Genomic DNA, 21753 nt, shown 5'->3' on the forward strand with positions numbered 1-21753 from the left:
CTCCTGACCCACACCCCACCTGTCCCACACCCCTCCTGTCCCACACCCCCTCCGGTCCCACACCCCTCCTGTCCCACAGCCCTCCTGACCCACACCCCACCTGTCCCACATCCCACCTGTCCCACACCCCTCCTGACCCACACCCCACCTGTCCCACACCCCTCCTGTCCCACACCCCACCTGTCCCACACCCCTCCTGACCCACACCCCACCTGTCCCACACCCCACCTGTCCCACACCCCTCCTGACCCACACCCCACCTGTCCCACACCCCTCCTGACCCACACCCCACCTGTCCTACACCCCTCCTGTCCCACACCCCACCTGTCCCACACCGCTCCTGACCCACACCCCACCTGTCCCACACCCCACCTGTCCCACACCCCACCTGTCCCACACCCCTCCTGACCCACACCCCACCTGTCCTACACCCCTCCTGACCCACACCCCACCTGTCCTACACCCCACCTGTCCCACACCCCACCTGTCCTACACCCCTCCTGTCCCACACCCCACCTGTCCCACACCCCACCTGTCCTACACCCCTCCTGTCCCACACCCCACCTGTCCCACACCCCTCCTGTCCCACACCCCCCGTCCCACACCCCACCTGTCCCACACCCCTCCTGTCCCACAGCCCCTCCGGTCCCACACCCCTCCTTTCCCACACCCCACCTGTCCCACACCACTCCTGTCCCACACCCCTCCTTTCCCACACCCCACCTGTCCTACACCCCTCCTGTCCCACACCCCCCGTCCCACACCCCACCTGTCCCACACCCCACCTGTCCCACACCCCTCCTGACCCACACCCCAGCTGTCCTACACCCCTCCTGACCCACACCCCACCTGTCCTACACCCCACCTGTCCTACACCCTTCCTGTCCTACACCCCTCCTTTCCCACACCGCGCGTCCCACACCCCCTCCTGTCCCACACCCCTCCTGTCCCACACCCCTCCTGTCCCACACCACACCTGTCCCACACCCCCTCCTGTCCCACACCCCACCTGTAGCTCTCCACTTTCACCATTCCCAACATCACTTGCTTCCACCAGATTTACAAATTTGCTCCCTGCTCTGTGTTGACTAATACAGTACTGTGCAAAAGTCTTAGGTACCCTAGCTATATATATTGTATGTGCCTAAGACTTTTGCACTGTACTGTATATGTGTCTAAGGCTTTTGCACAGTACAGTCATGGGCAGAACACTTTTGCACCCCAAATTGCCACCTGAGACCTCTGATCGTACCACCAGTTATATTAGGGACAATTTACAATGCCCAATTAACGCATAACCTGCACGTCTTTGGGAGGTTTGAGGAAAGATCTGCATGGTCACAGAAGCAAACTCCACCCAGACCTCACCCAGGTTCAGGATCGAACCCAGGCCACCGAAGCTGAGAGTGGCCTCACCACCTGCACCACTGCATCGCCTATGATGGTTTCACAAAGGCCATGTGTCACACCTTCTGCTAAGAGGGAGAATGCAGCACCCTGCTAAGTCAAGAAAGAGTGACTTCACCATTTCCTTTAGGAAAGTTCTACCAACACACTTGCTTTCAGGGAATCTGAATATCTGCATAATATTCCAATGACTCATTTTGGGAAAGTCCATGAATATACTATACACCAAGGAATGCAATTGCCTGAAGAATTTTAGGTCACTGCAGTGTCCCACTATCTACATTCTGCAGATGCTGGGAATGAATTTGAGGTAGCGAGATTCTGTTCTACAGGGGAAGTGAGACAGGGAAGCGGAGTTGAGTCAAATAGCAGATCATATTGAATGGTGAAACAGGACAGTGGAAACATCCTGCTGACTGTGGTGCCCACCTTTCACATATTTGTGTTCAAAGAAAATGGAAGGCCGTGCAGGAGGGAAGGATTAGATTGATCTTAAGTAGGTTAAAGGTCAGCACATCGTGGGCTGAAGGACCTGTACTGTGCTGTAAAGTTCTATATTTTATTGATACATATCCTGCAGAATTCCTTTGACCTGTGTTACGCATCTATCTTTTGCCAATACCTCATTCACTGGTTTGTTTCTTCCTCCTGCCGATATGGACATTTACAGAAATACAGTTCTTCTGGAATTATTCATCCTTGGGCCCTCTATTTAAGAAAGGACGTGCTGTCATTGCAGAGGGTTCAAAGGAGCATTGCGAAAATGACTATGGGATTGAAAAGCTTGTCATATGAGGAGCGTTTAATGGCTCTGGGCCTGTACTTGCTGGAATTTTTAGGAGAATCGGGGGGGGGGGGAATTGCATTGAAATCTATCGAAAGTTGAAAGTCCTCGATAGAGTGGATGTGGAGAGGATGTTTCTTATAGTGCGGGGGTTGAAGACCAGGGGACACCACCTCAGAATAGAGGGATATCCATTCAGAATGGAGATGAGAAGGAATTTCTTCAGCCAACGAGTGGTGAATCTGTGGAATTTGTTGCCACAGGCAGCCATGGAGGCCAAGTCATTGGGTATATTTAAGGCAGATGATGATAGTTTCTTGATTAGCCAGGGTATGAAGGGATATGGGAAGAAGGCAGGAGATTGGGGCTGAGAGTGAAAATGAATCAGCTATGATGAAATGGCGGAGCAGACTTGATGGGTCAAATGCCCCAATTCTGTTCCTATATCTTATGGTCTTATATACTCTGCTAATTCTGCTTTGAAATGCGCAGTGATGGAAGAGGTGAGATCCCCTTGTCTGCTTTCCTGGATATATTGGGTAACTTGAGCCTTTGTTTCCTCTCTCCCTCCTTACAAATGTCCAACTCTGCCTTAAACAGTGGAAAAATTCCCCAATATTTAATGCCAAGAAGTGCGAGGCACATTCAAGCCCCTCATCCCTTTCTCAGCCAAGTTTCTCTTGCTCAAGAGTCTGCAAATGCCCTGCTCACGGTTTACTAGTCCACTGGCATCAGGCACACCCCCAACCACCCAACCAACACCAGGACGTACAAGCATTTCCCGATCTGGTTCCGGCAACGGGCTGTCCAGCAGTATAAGCTTCTTCAAATCCTCTTCAAGGGTGGATTTCTGAGCTCTGCGTGGCGATCGGAGGTCACGGAGAGACGCCCGCAGTCTGGGCTGCCCAAAGACATTTGTAGAGGCAACAGTGGTTGTCCTGTGAGAGAGAGAGAAAAAAAAAGAGAATGCAGACTTTTATTACTTTAACGATAAAGGAGCATCCTTTCAAGTAATTGGATTATGAACCATTTGTCATTTAATTCTGATAATTATGGGTCAAAGATACCTTGAGATGTGTTAAGAGCATTCTGTTTACTCCCTCTCCTACTGAAAGGTACAAGTATTTTAATAAATATTAATTCCACACCCCCCGCACCCTGACCTTTAGCTCTTCTCACCTGCCTATTACTTCCCCCCGAGCCCCTTCTCCTTCTCTTCCTCCAGCTTTTGACCTTTCCCAGCCACCTGGCTTCACCTATCACCTTCCAGCTTGCCTCCTCCCTTCCCCTCCCCTCACTCCCCCACCTTCCATTCTGGCATCTTCCCACCTCCTTCCTTCTCAGTCCTGAAGAACGGTCTCGGCCCGAAACATCAACAATTGATTCATTTCCGCTGATGCTGCCTGACCTGCTGGGCTGCTCCAGCACCGTGTGTGTGTTGATGTACTGGTTCTGTATTTACCAGTTTCCTTGTTATGTCTTAGAACACAGAACATTACAACCTTACGGCACGGGGACAGGCCAGTGCAAGTGGTGCATGCAAGCTCGATTTCAACATTTAAGAGAAGTTTGGATAGGCACATGGAGGGCTATGGTCCCAGTGCAGGTCGATGACAGTAGGCAGTTTAAATGGTTCAGAACAGACTAGATGGGCCGAAGGGCCTGTTTCTTTGCTGTATGTTTCTATGACTTATTCGGCCCACAATGCTGTGCTGAAGCAGCTGAAAAGCAAATTAAAAACACCCAACACTAATCCCTCCTACCAACACCATGTCCATATCCCTCCATCTTCCTCACATCCATGTGCCTATCCAAGTACAAGGCAGGCATCCACTACTCTCTGAGTTAAAAACTTACCCCTCACATGCCCCTTGAACCTACCGCCACCTCCCTCACCTTCAATGGATGCCTTCTTTGTCTTTGGGACACAACAGCATGAACAGCTCACTCCAGTAGTCTGCGTGTGTGGGAAGATGTGAGAGCTCACAGCAAATCTGAAAACTGCAGCCTCAGATGACCAATGCACTGCACTTCACTAGACAAACCATTCCCACCAACGTAGAGGCAATCAGCTTTTGAACTCACTTTTTCTTGTGAACTCCATCTTACCTAATTGTCCAGACAAAATTTCTACCAGCTTCCAAATGGCTGAGAAGTGAAGCTGCGGTTACACCAACTAGTTTGGGTAAGTACATGGATGGTGGGCTATGGTCCAGGCGCAAGTCAACGGGACTAGGCAGAATACCCATCGTGGCCACTAGTCTCCGTAGTATCCAAGATATCTCCAAGGAGCAGTGCCTCAGAAAGGCGGCATCCATCATTAAAGATCCTCACCATCCAGGTCATTCCCTCTTCTCATTGCTACCGTCAAGAAGGAGGTACAGGAGCCTGAAGGCACACACTCAACGATTCAGGAACAGCTTCTTCCCCTCTGTTATCTGATATCTGAATGGGCAGTGAACCTCACTACTTTTTTATTTCTGTTTTTGTACTACTTTTTAATTTAACTATTTAATATACATATTTATTTGCTGTAATTCAGTTTTTTCCCTATATTTATCAAGTATTGCATTATACTGCTGCCACAAAGTTAACAAATTTCACGACATATGCTGGTGATATTAAACCTGATTCTGATAACAATTCAGTACAGACTAGATGGGCCAAAGAACCTATTTCTGTGCTGTATGCTCTATGACTCTCTGTGACTATTGACTTGCTGGCCAGTTTTTAATATGACATCTTTCTGTTTCAAATCAATTGTCTAATATCCACTTTCCCATTCTTGGATATATGTGCACACAGCAAGTGGCACACTTCCAGCACTAACATAGCATGATAGCATGCCCACAACTTACTAACCATAACCTTTTCGTCTTTGTACTGTTGGAGGAAACGAGCACCCAGAGAAAACTGATGTGGTCATGTGGAGAACGTACAAACTCCTTATAAAATTGAACACTGGTTACTGTCACTGTAAAGCTTTGTCTAGCCACTGTGCCACTGTGTCTCCCAATTTCCACCCACATTAGGGGAGATTAGAGGTAGTGAGCTGTGGGTGTACGATGTCAGCAGTTGTGGGCTGAACCCAGTGCATTCTCAAACTGTGTTGGTCATTGACGCCAAATACGCATTTCTCCGTATGTTTTTGATATATACATGAAAACATGCTAATCTAATCTCCTCTTTATTCTAACCAAGTCAAGTTTATTGTTATTTATCAATGTATATGTATACCATCAAATGAGATGTTTCTCTGAACCCGTGTAAAGCACAATAGTATACATAACACACAATAACTTAAGAAAGTAAGAATTACATCTACAAATGGATTACGCATTGATAAAGGAAAGTGCATAAACTAAATATTGTAGGGTAGAAAACAAGTTATCTGTGACACTTCGAATACAATGCAGCAGGGAGTTCAGAAGCCTAATAGCCTGAGGGAAGAAACTGTTTCCCATCCCGACCGTTCTTGTTTTTATCATCAGAGTCTCCTGCCTGATGGGAGAAAGTCAAAGAGGATGCTGGATGGATGGGTGGGTTCCTTGATAACACTGAGGGCCCTGCGTATGCAGTGCTCCTGATAAGTGTCCCTGATGGATGGTAGGGAGACCCCTGTGATCCTCTGGGCCGTTCTCACAGTCCTTTGTCGGGACTGCCAGTCCGATGCTCGGCTGCTCCCAGACCAGACGGAGATGCAGCTTGTCAGAACCCTCCCAGTGGTGCTCCTGTAACATTCAGTTAAGATGTGGGGGTGGGTGGAGGGAGCCTCGATCGCCTCAGTCTCCTCAGAATGTGGAGGCACTGCTGTGCCTTCTTGTTCAGCGAGGCGATACTGAGAGACCAGGTGAGGTCGTCCGTGATGTGAACTCCCAGGAATTCAATTCCTTTGGGGCAGTAATCAAATTTGGAGTGATTACACTCCAGTGACATGTCCTTCGGAGTTTACACAATATCAATAGGCAGCAAAGAAGGTCACAGACAGAAGCCACATCCCTTCAGGATAGAAGGAACAGAAGGGAAATAAAAAGATCACACTGCATGAGGCTTTTATACAGGAAGAAAGCAAGCCCTTTGATTGTACTTACAAGCTTCTAATACATATTATTGACAACAGAAACATTCGCCCAGACAACACTGTTGTGCACTCTGACAACTGGAGCTGTGTGTGAGTACTCTTGCCAAATCCCACATCTCCCCCCAACACCCTACCCTTGTCTCAAGGCAGAAATATTTAAAAGTCTTCAGATCTTGAGTGCCAGCACTAATTGGCTTTGAATTCTGCAGCTAGCACATTCTAATCCGTGAGGGGGAAAGCACTAGAAGATTCAGAATGGAAATGCTGCTGATTCCCTGCCTGTATCTCGCCACATGCTGGTAAATAGGCTTTGCTCCCTGGCGTGACATCAAACTACAGAAAATGGCAGAGAGACATCTCCAGATATCTTCATTCTCAGTGTGTGAGAACAATCACATTCCTTCTCCAGAGCTGTGCTTAAAGTATAATTCATAATTTGTATGCTATTACATGTTGCCTTAGCAGAAGGTCTAAGGAATAATTTTGAACAAAGGTATTGTACATTTATTATCAAAAACTGTATAAATTAAACAACCTTTTGAGAAACGTCTGCTCACAAGCAGCTCCAAAGCAAGAAACCTGAACGAACCCAATTAAAAAAAGACCCACACCCAAAGTGCAGAGAAAGAGGAAAAAAACTCAAATCATGCAAACAATAGAAGCAAGTATCAGCATTCCAAGCCAACCTGAGTCCATAGACCTGACTCCCGGAGCAGCCAGAGTAGGCTTATAGCCTCGGTCTTAGTTCATCGTATAGCAGGGCAAATCGGCGTAAAGCTCGTAGATACTAAGCTCAGAGCAGCAGGAGCTCAGCCTCAGTGCCAAGGAGAGCGGAGTAAAACATCGTGGGGCAGAACCAGCTCGACCCTTGCCTCATCCTGCCGTTTCAATCCATCTGGCCCAGCATTTTAACTTGTCCAAGCACCAGGTCCTCCCCCACACTCGGACTGGGGCCATGCCACAGCAATACGCTCTGGGCCACTTCCGGCCCAAACTCGACCTTTCCAAATTGGCAAAGGCACTTAGATAGATCAAATCTCACACTCAGTTTTACTGAATGAGATCCAAAACAATTCCCATTCAACACTTGTCCTCTCCGAAGTTTCAACTTCTCTTCTCTGCAACTTCTCCTGGAATGTGTCGTGACTTTGCCCCAACTCTGTCTCGCACCCCCGCGCACCGACTCTGTCTCGCACCGACCCTGTCTCACGCCCCCGCGCACCGACCCTGTCTCGCGCCCCCGCGCCCCGACCCTGTCTCGCGCCCCCGTGCCCCAACCCTCGGATCAGCCTCGTCTTTGCTCATCTCTTCACTGTTTGCAGTGGTCGTTTTCCAGAATTTTCCATATAAAGTGTTATGAATCGAGTATCTAGTCAAATTTCTTGCTTTGAAAACTACGCTGTTATCCACCTTCAGTAGCACCATCTTAAACCAAAAGTATCTATTTATTGAATGTTTGTCTTATTTTTTTCACATTGGTTGCTTGTCAGTCTTTCAGAGATCCTATTCTATTCCTGTAAATGTCTGCTAGAAAATGAATCCCAAGGTAGTATATCAGGGGTTCCCAACCTTTTTTATGCCATGGACCCCTACCATTAACTGAGGGGTAACTTACGGTAACATATACACACTTCGATCATAAATTTACTTTGAACATTGGGAGGATTGAAACCTTTGAGTTCAGTTCTTATCACTTCCAGTACTTAATGTCCTTGCTATGAAGTTCACACTTTCTCTCCAAATGTTTTCAACTTCAACATCCTATTAGACCCAGACCTCATTTTGGGAATTGTCTCCTTCCACCCCTTGGCACTCATCTCTGTGCACCCACAAATTTTCCAATACAGTACCTGAGCCATCTCCCCCCATTCACCCTGTGCCCTTACCCAGCTCTTTAGCGTACAAAACCAGGGAAACTGGTTCAATACCCACTGCTGTCTGCAAGGAGTTTGTACATTCTCCCTGTGACTTCATGATATTCCTCTCAGTGCTCCAGCTTCCTCCCACTTTCCAAAGATGTACAGGTTAGTAAGGACTGGTGAGTAGTGGGCATGCTATGTTGGCATCAGGAGTGTGGTGACACTTGTGGGCCACCCCAAGCACATGTTTGGATTGTGTTGGTCATTAGCAACAGTCAGTGTAGACCAGAGGTAACATCTCCTCCTCGCTAACAATCAACACCGGTGCACTTCAAGAATGCATGCTTAGACCACTGACTGTGTGGCTAGGCACAGCACAAACACCATCTATAAATTCGCCAAAGACACAGCTATGGTTGGCAGAATATCAGATGGGAGTGAGATAGATCAGTTGGTTGAGTGGTGTTGTAACAACAACCTTGCACTCAACGTCAGCATGACCAAGGATAGGCAGGTGAAGGTGTTGCGAGATAAGTGGATCGACAGGTGTAGGTGTTGAAGATAGGTGGATTGACAGGTGAAGGTGTTGGAGATAGGTAGGTGGACAGGTGTAGGCGTTGGAGATAGCTAGTTGGACAGGTGATATTGGAGATAGGTATATGGGCAGGTGTAGGTGTTGGAGATAGGTTGATCGACAGGTGAAGGTGTTGGAGATAGGTTAATTGAAGGTCAAGGTGTTGGAGACAGGTAGATGGACAGGTGATATTGGAGATAGGTATATGGGCAGGTGTAGCTGTTGGAGATAGGTTGATTGACAGGTGAAGGTTTTGGAGATAGGTAGATGGACAGGTGAAGGTGGTGGAGGTAGGTTGATTGACAGGTGAAGGTTTTGGAGATAGGTAGATGGACAGGTGAAGGTGGTGGAGGTAGGTTGATCGACGGGTGAAGGTTTTGGAGATAGGTAGATGGACACGTGTAGGTGTTGGAGATAGGTTTACGGACAGGTGTAGGTGTTGGAGATAGGTTTACGGACAGGTGAAGGTGTTGGAGATAGGTAGATGGATAGGAACGTCCTTCTGTACTTTGTCTAGCACTCTTCCATTAACCTCCACTGAGAGACAGATAGTGACTGGTCACTCCCTGACACAATCACATGCTTGCCACATTTCCCAACTTGACAATAATCTGCTTTTGGGCTTTCCAGAAAAGAGACCTCCATACTACCCTAGTGGATTCTGGGGCAGAGGATGAAGTGGCTGGATTATACAGGCAGTGGAGTCACAGAGACTGCAAATGCTGGAATCTGGAGCAACAATCTACTCGAAGAACTCAGTGGGTTGATCAGCATCTGTGGGAGGGAAGGAATTGTCAATGTTTCTGGTCAAAACTCTACATAAAAGAGGCGAGGCTGTGTGGGATTGCTGCCTAAGTGGTTCCTCCCAAACTCCCCAGTTCTGTTCAGCTGATTGTCATCCCGATTATGAGGAAAGGTTGAGTGAGCTCAGACTTTTCTCTTTGGAGAGGAAGAGGATGAGAGGTGACTTGATAGAGGTGTACAATATGATAAGAACTAGTACCTTTTTCCCCAGGAGGAAAATGGCCAATACAAGCAACATACATCAAAGTTGCTGGTGAACGCAGCAGGCCAAGCAGCATCTATAGGAAGAGGCGCAGTCGACGTTTCAGGCCAAGACCCTTCGTCAGGACTAACTGAAGGAAGAGTGAGTAAGGGATTTGAAAGCTGGAGGGGGAGGGGGAGATGCAAAATGATAGGAGAAGACAGGAGGGGGAGGGATAGAGCCGAGAGCTGGACAGGTGATAGGCAAAAGGGGATACGAGAGGATCATGGGACAGGAGGCCTAGGGAGAAAGACGGGGGGGGGGTGACCCAGAGGATGGGCAAGAGGTATATTCAGAGGGACAGAGGGAGAAAAAGGAGAGTGAGAGAAAGAATGTGTGCATAAAAAGGAGTAACAGCTGGGGTACGAGGGGGAGGTGGGGCCTAGCGGAAGTTAGAGAAGTCAATGTTCATGCCATCAGGTTGGAGGCTACCCAGACGGAATATAAGGTGTTGTTCCTCCAACCTGAGTGTGGCTTCATCTTTACAGTAGAGGAGGCCGTGGATAGACATGTCAGAATGGGAATGGGATGTGGAATTAAAATGTGTGGCCACTGGGAGATGTTTGGTGTTTGGAGGAAAGTATAGGGGAAGTGTCAGAGCAACACACCGAAAATGTCAATTGTACTCTTTTCCATAGATGCTGCCTGGCCTGCTGAGTTCCTCCAGCATTTTGTGTGTGTTGATTGGATTTGCAGCATCTGTATATCTTGTCTTGTTTGTGGTGGGGATGTCAGAGGTTGATTTTTTGGTGGGTGAGTGGAACGCGCTGCTGGTGTTGTAGTAGGGGTAGATATATTAGGGAAATTTAAGAGACTCTTAGGTAGAAAATGGAGGACTAAGTAGGAGGGATTGCTCTTGGAGTAGGTTAAAAGGTTGGCATAACATTGGGGGCTGAAAGGCCTGTACTATGCTGTAGTGTTCTGTGTTCTGCGAATTAAATCAATTTGATTTTCCTGGAAGATCTATATCCTTCTGCAAAATGTTTATTGAATCCTCAATTATCTCTGAGTTTACTGTTTCACTGGTATCTGCTCATTTAACAAATTGCTTCACTGTCAGTGTTACTTATCTGGAACTGGAAAATCCAGGTGCTGAGCACTTGGGTAATAGCTATTATTGCTCTTAAAGTCAAAAGCTGTTTATTTTCCAGTAGGTTAAAATATGCCTACAATCAACCAAACATCAAGAGCAACATCTTCCTTGCCTCCTCACAGAGCAATGGCTTTCTGTAATTTACAGCACTGTATGTATTGCACTGTACTGCTGCCACAAAACAACAAACTTCATGACAAACGTCAGTGATATTAAATCTGATTCTGATAAGTTCTAACAAACTACTGCACTGGTATAGTGTCTGGTACCCGTTGCTGTGGGCCCACAAGAACATCCGATTCGGGAAGTGTGAAAAGTGTACAGGTAATACTTTCTTAGAAGGTTAAGGAAGTTCGGCTTGTCACCGAACACTAACAAACATCTACGGATGTACTGTCAAAAGTATCTTGACTGGTTGCAAGATGGTCTGGTATGTATGGTACTTAGAATGCATAGATGCTGTAGACCAGCAGATTCAAAGTGGGCTTTTCATACCATCTGGGTAATACTTGTACTTGTGCAGCTGACAATAAATTTGACTTTGATTGGGTATAGTCTCCAAGGTTGAGGGAGGGCATGGGGAGTTCAAAGTTCAAAGTAAAACTTATTATTAGAGTACATACATGTAACTGCATTCAATCCTGAGATTCAATTTCTGCAGGCATACTCAGCAAATCTACAGAATAGTAACTGCAACAGGATCAATGAAAGAGCGAGAGCACAGAAGACAACAAACTGTGCAAATGCAAATATAAGTGGCAATAAATAACGAGAAAATGAAATAACAAGATAAAGAGTCTTTAAGTGTGGTCATTGGTTGTGCGAAGATCTCAATGGATTGGCAAGTGAATGTAGTTAACCTCTTTTGTTCAAGAGCCTGATGGTTGAGGGGTTGTAACTGTTCTTGAACCTGGTGGTGTGAGTCCTGAGGCTCTTGTACCTTCTACCTGATGGCAGCAGCAAGAAGAGAGAATGGCTCTTGAATGAAGAGATCCTGTGGCCTCCCACTCTGGGCCACAGCACCTACACCCTGTATGAATAACCTCTTTCTCAACTTGGAGGCCACCCACGTTTTCACCTACTCTAAAACTGAAGTGTTGACACCATTAATCTCGGTGAAATGCAGAAAGGCTGTGGAACTGGGGTCCCTGCATGGGCTACCGCTGTTTGGTAAGCAGACAATGCTCCCACGTCACAAGGAAGCAATTATATCCCATCAAACGTGAACTGCGACTTCCTTTAGCTTTCCTGCAACTAACGGATAATATAAACACTATGGGAAGTTGAACCTCTACATTCATTCAGGGCTAATGTCATTCTCAATATTTTATACCAGAGAAATTAATCCCAGGGTAAACTGTTTTTTTCAATTTAAATCAAACTAATATGCTGTTGGGACTTTTGCCTGAAGTCTTGGCCAAGCAGGCCAGGAGAGTGTGGCTGTTGGGAAAACCGTTGGGACTTGACGAAAGTATTTCTACCAAATCATCTTCAGCTTAAAATTCAGTTAATTCTGCTTGTTTCATAATTTGACTGATATTGGGAAAAAAAACTTTTCAGCTTGCAGATCAGATACGGCAGTTGAAGGCTTCCCAAGTTTAATAGGGCAGAGAGGAGGCTGCAGGCGGCTGCAAATAAGCAGCAATTTCCCTTCTATAATCTACATCCGGGTGTTGGCTCTGGGCCAGGAACCTCAGCTTTTCACTAAATCAATAGACACCACACATCTGTATGTGCAGAAAAGTACAAATATCTCAGCTCAGAATTCTGTGAAGGGGTTTGTGTTAATCCCACGGTATCGGCGGATGCTGGTAGGATGCAGATTGTATTTGATTAGAATAAAAACAATATTTTATCTTTCACACACAGACGTGGCATTAAATTCTTTTATAAATGATAGAGTTGGTGCTTTAGAGATTGCCGGGAATTTAATTTATTCACAGACTCGCTGTGAGCTGACAAGATACCCAGGCCCATTGAAATCCAGTTGTTTGACAGATGCTGACTGTCAGCAAAATCTCATTTGCAAGGGAACTCGAGGATGAATTATAACCAGCGCAGAATCAGCACTTGGAAAATGAAGTGTCTAAAATTGATGGGGGGGGGGGCGCGGGCAGCACAGTTCATTTGAACACTTAAGAAGCAAAAGATGGTATTTCTTGTTCTCAGAGGCTGAAGGTTTTTGACCAAACAGAGGTGTATAAGATGATGAGAGGCATTGATCATGTGGATAGTCAGAGGCTTTTTCCTGGGGCTGAAATGGTTGCCACAAGAGGGCACAGGTTTAAGGTGCCGGGGAGTAGGTACAGAGGAGATGTCAGGGGTAAGTTTTTTACGCAGAGAGTGGTGAGTGTGTGGAATGGGCTGCCGGCGATGGTGGTGGAGGCGGATACGTAGGGTCTTTGAAGAGACTTTTGGATAGGTACATGGAGCTTAGAAAAATAGAGGGCTATAGGTAAGCCTAGTAATTTCTAAGGTAGGGACGTGTTCGGCACAACTTTGTGGGCCGAAGGGCCTGTATTGTGCTGTAGGTTTTCTATGTTTCTATGATTTTGCTTTTCTTTACTTCAGTGAGGTGCAAGATACCAAGACATTATGGGAATTAGAGGATGATTCGGCTCGGGTGGGAAACTGAACTTCAGTAACAGGATAATCTTATTGAATGGTGAAGTAGGGTCAATAGTATTCTCCTAATATTCTTTATATTAAAATTTCCCCACCGAATTTAATGATTCTTCATTTAGTCATAGTCATAGAAAAATACAGCACCAAAACAGGCCCTTTAGCCCATCTAGTCCATGCTGAACCATTTAAACTCTACTCCCATTGACCTGCACTGGGACCATAGTTTTCCATATCCCTAACATCCATGCATCTAACTAAAATTCTCTAAAACATTAAACCAAAATTGCATCCACCACTTCCGCTAGCAGCTCATTACCACCCTCCGAGTGAAGTTTCCCCTCATGCTCCTTTTAAACTTTACACCTTTCACCCTTAACCCATGACCTCTATTTGTAGTCCCCACCCAACCTCAGTGTAAAAAGCCTGCTTGCATTTACCCTATCTATACCCCTCATAATTTTGTATACCGCTAACAAATCTCCTCTCGATCTTCTATGCTCCAGGGAATGAAGTCCTAACCTACTCAGTCTTTCCTTACAACTCAGACCTGGCAACATCCTTGTAAATTTTCTCTGTATTCTTTCAACCTTATTTACATCTTTCCTGTAGGTAGGTGATCAAAACCGCACACAATACTCCCAGGACGGATTCTCCGGGCCTGTGCAAGCGAGCTAGCTGGAGTGTTTGCTGACATCTTCAACTGCTCCTTGCTTCAGTCTAAGATCCCCTCATATTTTAAGAAGGCAACGATAATCCCAGTGCCGAAGAAGAGGAAGGTGACATGCCTGAATGACTATCGACCTGTGGCTCTGACATCAAATACTGTGAAGTGCTTCAAGAGATTGGTTATGGCACACGTCAACCACAGCCTACCGGTCAACCTCGACGCTTTGCAATTCGCCTACCGGAGCACCAGGTCAACGGCAGATGCCATCTCTCTGGCCCTACATTCCTCCTTAGAACACCTGGAGAATAAAGACGCATACGTAAGGCTCCTTTTCATTGACTACAGCTCTGCCTTTAATACCATCATTCCAAATAAACTGATTACTAAGCTCCAGAAATTGGGCCTTAGCACTCAGATCTGCAGCTGGATCTTCAGCTTCCTCATGGACAGGACCCAGGCTGTAAAGACAGGGGACAAGCTCTCCTCTACAATCACTCTGAGCACCGGTGCCCCACAAAGTTGTGTGCTCAGTCCCCTGCTGTACTCACTGTTCACCCATGATTGTGTAGCCAAGTTTCCATCAAACTCAATATATAAGTTTGCTGATAACACAATTGTAGGCCGTATCTCGGGTAATGATGAGTTTGAGTACAGAGAGGAAATTAAGAACCTGGTGGCATGGTGTGAAGACAATAACCTATCCCTCAACGTCAGCAAGACAAAGGAATTGGTTGGTGACTTCAGGAGGAGTAACGGACTGCACGACCCAATTTACATTGGTGGTACGCAAGAGGAACAGGTCAAAAGCTTTAAGTTCCTTGGGGTCAATATCACAAATGACCTGACTTGGTCCAACCAAGCAGAGTCCACTGCCAAGAAGGCCCACCAGTGCCTTTATTTCCTGAGAAAACTAAAGAAATTTGGCCTGTCCCCTAAAACCCTCACTTATTTTCATAGATGCACCATAGAAAGCATTCTTCTAGGGTGCATCACGACCTGGTATGGAAGTTGTCCTGTCCAAGACCGAAAGAAGCTGCAGAAGATCGTGAACACGGCGCAGCACATCACACAAACCAATCTTCCGTCCGTGGACTCACTTTACACTGCACACTGTCGGAGCAGTGCTGCCAGGATAATCAAGGACACGACCCACCCAGCCAACACACTTTTCGTCCCTCTTCCCTCCGGGAGAAGGCTCAGGAGCTTGAAGACTCGTATGGCCAGATTTGGGAACAGCTTCTTTCCAACTGTGATAAGACTGCTGAATGGATCCTGACCCGGATCTGGGACGTACCCTCCAAATATCCAGACCTGCTTCTCAGTTTTTTTGCACTACCTTACTTTCCATTTTTCTATTTTCTATTTATGATTTATAATTTAAATTTTTAATATTTACTAATTTTTATTATTTTTAATATTTAATATTTGTAATCCAGGGAATGGGAAGCGCAGAATCAAATTTCGCTGTGATGATTGTACGTTCTAGTATCAATTGTTTGGCAATAATAGAGTATAAAGTATACTGGGCCTCTCCAATGTCTTATGCAATTTCAACATAACATCCCATCTCCTGTACTCAATACTTTGATTTATGAAGGCCAATGTGCCAAAAACTTTCTTTATGACCCTATCTACCTGTGACACCACTTTCAATCAATTAGGACCTGTATTTTTTAAGGTATTCCATTAACAAAAATTGTTTTTCTTCCGCAATAGAAAATTGCAATATTTGTGTTGTAGATCGGGTCTAGAGCTCAGACCATGCCTCAGAGACTTGAGCTGAAGGGATTAACTCCTGCACAGTACTAAGCCACACACACAAACACACCACAATTTGCTAGAGGAACTCAGCAGGTCAAACAGTATCTATGGCAGGGAATAAGCAGTCAACGTTTCAGGCTGAGACCCTTCATCAGGAATATTGTTCTATGTTCTATCCACTTCCCTCCATAGGTTCTCATCAAAGACCCAAGAGATTCTGCAGATGCTGGAAATCCAGAGTAACACACACAGAATGCCGGAGGAACTCAGCAGGTCAGGCAGCATCTATGGAGGGGAATGAATTCTCAATGTTTCAGGCAGGGATCCTTCATCAGAAGGTGGCTTCTGCGCTCCCCCATTTCTCTCCAGTCCCGATGATTGGTCTTGGCCAGAAATGCCGAATGTTTATTCCATCCGTAGATGCTGTCTGACTTGCTGAGACCTCCAGAGTTTTAACATAGAAACATAGAAAATAGGTGCAGTAGGCCATTCGGCCCTTCGAGCCTGCACCGCCATTCAGTATGATCATGGCTGATCATCCAACTCAGAACCCTGTACCAGCCTTCCCTCCATACTCCCGATCCCTTTAGCCACAAGGGCCATATCTAACTCCCTCTTAAATATAGATAATGAACTGGCCTCAACTGTTTCCTGTGGCAGAGAATTCCACAGATTCACCACTCTCTGTGTGGAGAAGTTTTTCCTAATCTCAGTCCTAAAAGGTTTCCCCTTTATCCTCAAACTGTGACCCCCTGTTCTGGACTTCCCCAACATCAGGAACAATCTTCCTGCATCTAGCCTGTCCAATCCCTTTAGGATTTTATACGTTTCAATCAGATCCCCCCTCAATCTTCTAAATTCCAACAAGTATCAGCCTAGTCGATCCAGTCTTTCATCATATGAAAGTCCTGCCATCCCAGGAATCAATCTGGTGAACCTTCTTTGTACTCCCTCTAAGGCAAGAATGTCTCTCCTCAGATTAGGGGACCAAAACTGCACACAATACTCCAGGTGTGGTCTCACCAAGGCCTTGTACAACTGCAGTAGTACCTCCCTGCTCCTGTACTCAAATCCTCTTACTATGAATGATTTGTGTGTGTGCTGCTCTGGATTTCCAGCATCTGCAGAATCTGATGTGTTCAGTGAAATTAAACGTTGATAGAGCACTGTTGAACTGTGTTAACATAGTAAAGGCAGCAGTCAATTAGATTTCACAAATTGTAAAGGAAAATGCTCAGATAATTGTGTTTAATTGATGTTGATATTGATAAAACATGATGAAGTTACTTCTTTCCTTGAAATAGTCATCATGGGATTTTGTTTATCCACCAGAGAAGGGAGACAGTCTGATGTGATACCCGATTGACAGTGTCTTCAAGAATGTCACACTCCCTCGGTGCTGCACTGGATATTTGTCTTCTAGTCTTCCAATCACAGTGAGAAACTGACCCACACATGCTTTTGGGGTTAGGTTCTACTTCCAAGTACATGTGCTAACCCATCTGTAACTCCCTATCAGGTCAGGCTGAATCTATAGACAGGAATAAACTGCTGACGTTTTGGGTCCAGACTGATGAAGGATCACGGCCTAAAATATTGACCGTTTACTCCCCACCATAGATGCTGCCTGACCTGCTGAGGTCCACCAGCATTTTGTGTGTGACACTCCAGATTTCCAGCATCAGCAGAATCCTTTTGTGTTTGTGTACAGTACTGAGGTTTACTGCAGTGGCATCTGTTTCAGCAGGATTCTCAACCAAGATCCCGACACCTCTCCTACACGTGCAAGCGTCTTCCTGGTTCTACTTAGGGCAGGAGAGAAGTACTGTCCCAGCTAGTAACGCTCCCCCAAACTACACTAAAAAAAATCTGGTGTGTTATTGTATCATTTGTTAGATTCACGGAGACATAGAAAAGTACAGTACAGACAGAAACAGGCACTTTGGCTTATCCAGTCTGTGCTGAACCACTGAAACTGCCGACTCCCATCGACCTGCACCGACCGGGACCATCTCTGTACCCCTGCCATCCATGTGCCTATCCAAACTTCTCTTAAACATTGAAATCAAGGTCACATGCACCACTTGCACAGCAGTTCAACACTCTGAGTGAAGAAGTTTCCCCTCGTGTTCCCCTTAAAATTTTCACCTAACACTTTGTTGTAGGTAAACAGGCTGTTACAACAATGCTCCTACTTCAAGCCATAAGGTGTCAGAGCAGAATTAAACCATTCAGCCCATCAAGTTTGCTCTGCTGTTGAAAAATTGGTTGATTTATTTTTCTTCTGCCTTCTCCTGTTAACTCATTTACTAATCAAGAACCAAACAATCTCTGCCTTAAATACACTCAATGTCTTGGTGTCTGTGGCAATGCGTTTCATAGATTCGCCAACCCCTGGCTCAAGAAATACCTCCTCATCTAAGTTCCAATGGGCACCCTTTTATTCTGTGCCTTGGATGTGGGACTCTCCCACCAAAGGAAAGATCCTCCCCAAGTCCACTCTATCCAGGCCTTTCAGTACCTGGTAGATTTCAATGAGATCTCCTGTCTCATCCTTCTGAATTGAGTGCAGGTCCAGAGACACCAAATGCTTTCATTCCTGGGGTCATTCTTATGAGCCTTCTCTGGACCCTCTCACGGGCCCAAAGTGCTTTGAAATGCTCCAGATCATAAAGGTACGGTATGTCAAATAAATTCTTCTTTCCTTCCAGGTTTCAGTCTCCAAAATCTCATCATTTGTGACGTACACCCAGGTTCTCTTGCCCCTCCTCCATGCCTTCAACTACTGCACAGAGTCTTGTCATCTTCAGAAGTTTTCTGATGACTCTGCCATAGTTGGATGCATCAGCAAGGAAGATGAGGCTGAGTACAGGGCTACGGTAGGAAACTTTGTCACATGGTGTGAGCAGATTTATCTGCAGCTTAATGTGAAAAAGACTAAGGAGCTGGTGGTAGACCTGAGGACAGCTAAGGTACCGGTGACCCCTGTTTCCATCCAGGGGGTCAGTGTGGACATGGTGAAGGATTACAAATACCTGGGAATACGAATTGACAATAAACTTGACTGGTCAAAGAACACTGAAGCTGTCTACAAGAAGGGTCAGAGCTGTCTCTATTTCCTGAGGAGACTGAGGTCCTTTAACATCTGCCGGATGATGCTGAGGATGTTCCGCAAGTCTGTGGTGGCCAGTGCTATCATGTTTGTTGTTGTGTGCTGGGGCAGCAGGCTGAGGGTAGCAGACACCAACAGAATCAACAAACTCATTTGTAAGGCCAGTGATGTTGTGAGGATGGAACTGGACTCTCTGACGGTGGTGTCTGAAAAGAGGATGCTGTCCAAGTTGCATGCCATCTTGGACAATGTCTCCCATCCGCTACATAATGTACTGGGTGGGCACAGGAGTACATTCAGCCAGAGACTCATTCCACCGAGATGCAACACGGAGCGTCATAGGAAGTCATTCCTGCCTGTGGCCATCAAACTTTACAACTCCTCCCTTGGAGGGTCAGACACCCTAGGCCAATAGGCTGGTCCTGGACTTATTTCCTGGCATAATTTACATATTACTATTTAACTATTTATGGTTCTATTACCATTTATTATTTATGGTGCAACTGTAACGAAAACCACTTCCCCCCCCGGGATCAATAAAGTATGACTATGACTATGACTACTATGCCTTTCTCCTACAGTTCACTTTCCTTTCCTATCGGATTCCTTCTTCAGCGCTTTACGTCTTCCGCCTATCCTGTCCCAGCTTCTCATTTCACACCTCTCCCCTTTCTCCACCCACCTACCTTCCCCCTCACCTGGCTTCACCTGTCACTCTATAGCTATCCTCCTCCCCTTCCACCCACCTTTTTATTCAGACACCTTCCCCTTTCCTTCCCAGTCCTGATGAAGGGACTCAGCCTGAAACGTCAACTGTTCATTTCTCTCTCTGTGTGGTCTGACCAACGCCGTATGAAGCCTCAACATTACATCCATGCTTTTATATTCTACGTCAATAGAAACTAGGTTGTGTTTTCCCTCTCTAAGCAATATTAATAGACCAAATAGTTTTTTTTTAACGACATGAAATTCTTGATTCCAGCAGTCGCAGTGGGTACAGAGCAGTTTGTGAGCAGTTTTGGGCCCCTTATCTAAGAAAGGATTGGCTGACATTGGAGATGGTTCGGAGGAGGTTCACAAAATGATTCTGGGATTGAAAGGCTTGTCACATGAAGAGCGTTTGATGGCTCTGGGTCTCTACTCACTGGAACACACATCAAAGTTGCTGGTGAACGCAGCAGGCCAAGCAGCATCTATAGGAAGAGGCGCAGTCGACGTTTCAGGCCGAGACCCTGACGAAGGGTCTCGGCCTGAAACGTCGACTGCGCCTCTTCCTATAGATGCTGCTTGGCCTGCTGCGTTCACCAGCAACTTTGATGTGTGTTGCTTGAATTTCCAGCATCTGCAGAATTCCTGTTGTTTACTCTACTCACTGGAATTCAGTTCTAAGCCTACACTGGTGTCACTCCTTAATTTTTCTTATGCCACATCAACGACTACATTGGTGCTGCTTCCTGCACTCGACTTGTCGACTTCATCAACTTTGCCTCCAACTTTCACCCTACTCTCAAATTTATCTGATCCATTTCTGACACCTCCCCTTTCTCGATCTCTCTGTCTCAATCTCTGGACACAGCTTATCTACTGATGTCTATTGTAAACCCACTGACTCTCAAAGCTACCTGGACTATACCTCTCCCACCTTGTTACTTGCACAAATGTGATCCCCTTCTCTCAATTCCACCGTCTCCACCGTATCTGCTTTCAGGATGAGGCTTTTCATTCCAGAACGAAGGAGATGTTCTCCTTCTTCAAAGAAAGGGGCTTCCCTTCTTCCTTTTGAATGCATCTCTTCCTTTGCACGCACGTTGGTTCTTACCCCATCCTCCTGCCAGTCCTTCAGGGATAGGGTTCCTCTTGTCCTCACCTACCACCCAACCAGCCTCTGTGTCCAGCACATAATTCTCAGGAACTTCCAACATCTCCAACAGGATTCCATCACCAAGCACATCTTCCCACATCCCCTCCCCCGCCTCACTTTCTGCTTTCTGCAGGAATCACTCCATACGCAACTCCCTTGTCCATTTATCCCTCCCCACTGATCTCCCTCCTTGCACTTAACCTTGCAAGCGGAACAAGTGCTACACCTGCCGTACACCTCCTCCCTCACTACCATTCAGGGCCCCAAACAGTCCTTCCAGGTGAGGCGACACTTCACCTGTGAGCTTGTTGGGGTCATCTACCGTATCCTATGCTCCCGGTGTAGCCTCCTGCATATATGTGAGACCCGATGTAGATTGGGAGACTGCTTCGCTGAGCACCTACACTCCATCCACCAGAAAATGTGGGATCCCCCAGTGGCCACCCATTTTAATTCCACTTCCCATTCCTATTTCGACATGTCAGTCCATGGTCTCCTCTACTGTCGCGATGAGGCCACACTCAGGTTTGAGGAGCAACACCTTATATTCTGTCAGGGTAGCCTCCAACTGATGGCATGAACATCAATTTCTCGAACTTCCAGTGATGCCCTCCCCTCCCCATTCCCACTTCTTTCTATCACCTTATCTCCTTACCTGCCATCACCTCCCTCTGGTACTCCCCCTTTTCTTTCTTCATGGCCTCTCCTATAGATCCCCCTTCTCCAGTCCTGTATCTCTTTCACTAATCAACTTCCCAGCTCTTTACTTCATCACCACCACCCCAGTTTCACCTATCACTTTGTGTTCCTTCCTCTGCTCCCCCCACCTTGTAACTCTGAGTTCTCATCTTTTTCCCTCCAGTTCTGATGAAGGGTCTCAGCCC

The 21753-nt window shown here is 46.3% G+C and overlaps 1 protein-coding gene across 16 annotated transcripts in view; it reads right to left on the minus strand.

Moving 5' to 3' along the window:
* sipa1l3 (signal-induced proliferation-associated 1 like 3) overlaps nt 1-21753 on the minus strand; it is a 415438-nt gene that overhangs the window by 23656 nt on the left and 370029 nt on the right. For all 16 annotated transcript variants that reach the window (XM_063063512.1, XM_063063522.1, XM_063063516.1 and 13 more), the window contains one exon: nt 2964-3129. In XM_063063512.1, coding sequence (XP_062919582.1) covers nt 2964-3129 — 166 coding nt within the window. The remainder of the gene's footprint in view (nt 1-2963; nt 3130-21753) is intronic.

This window comes from Mobula hypostoma, chromosome 12, assembly GCF_963921235.1.
Source record: "Mobula hypostoma chromosome 12, sMobHyp1.1, whole genome shotgun sequence".
NCBI lineage: Eukaryota > Metazoa > Chordata > Chondrichthyes > Myliobatiformes > Myliobatidae > Mobula > Mobula hypostoma.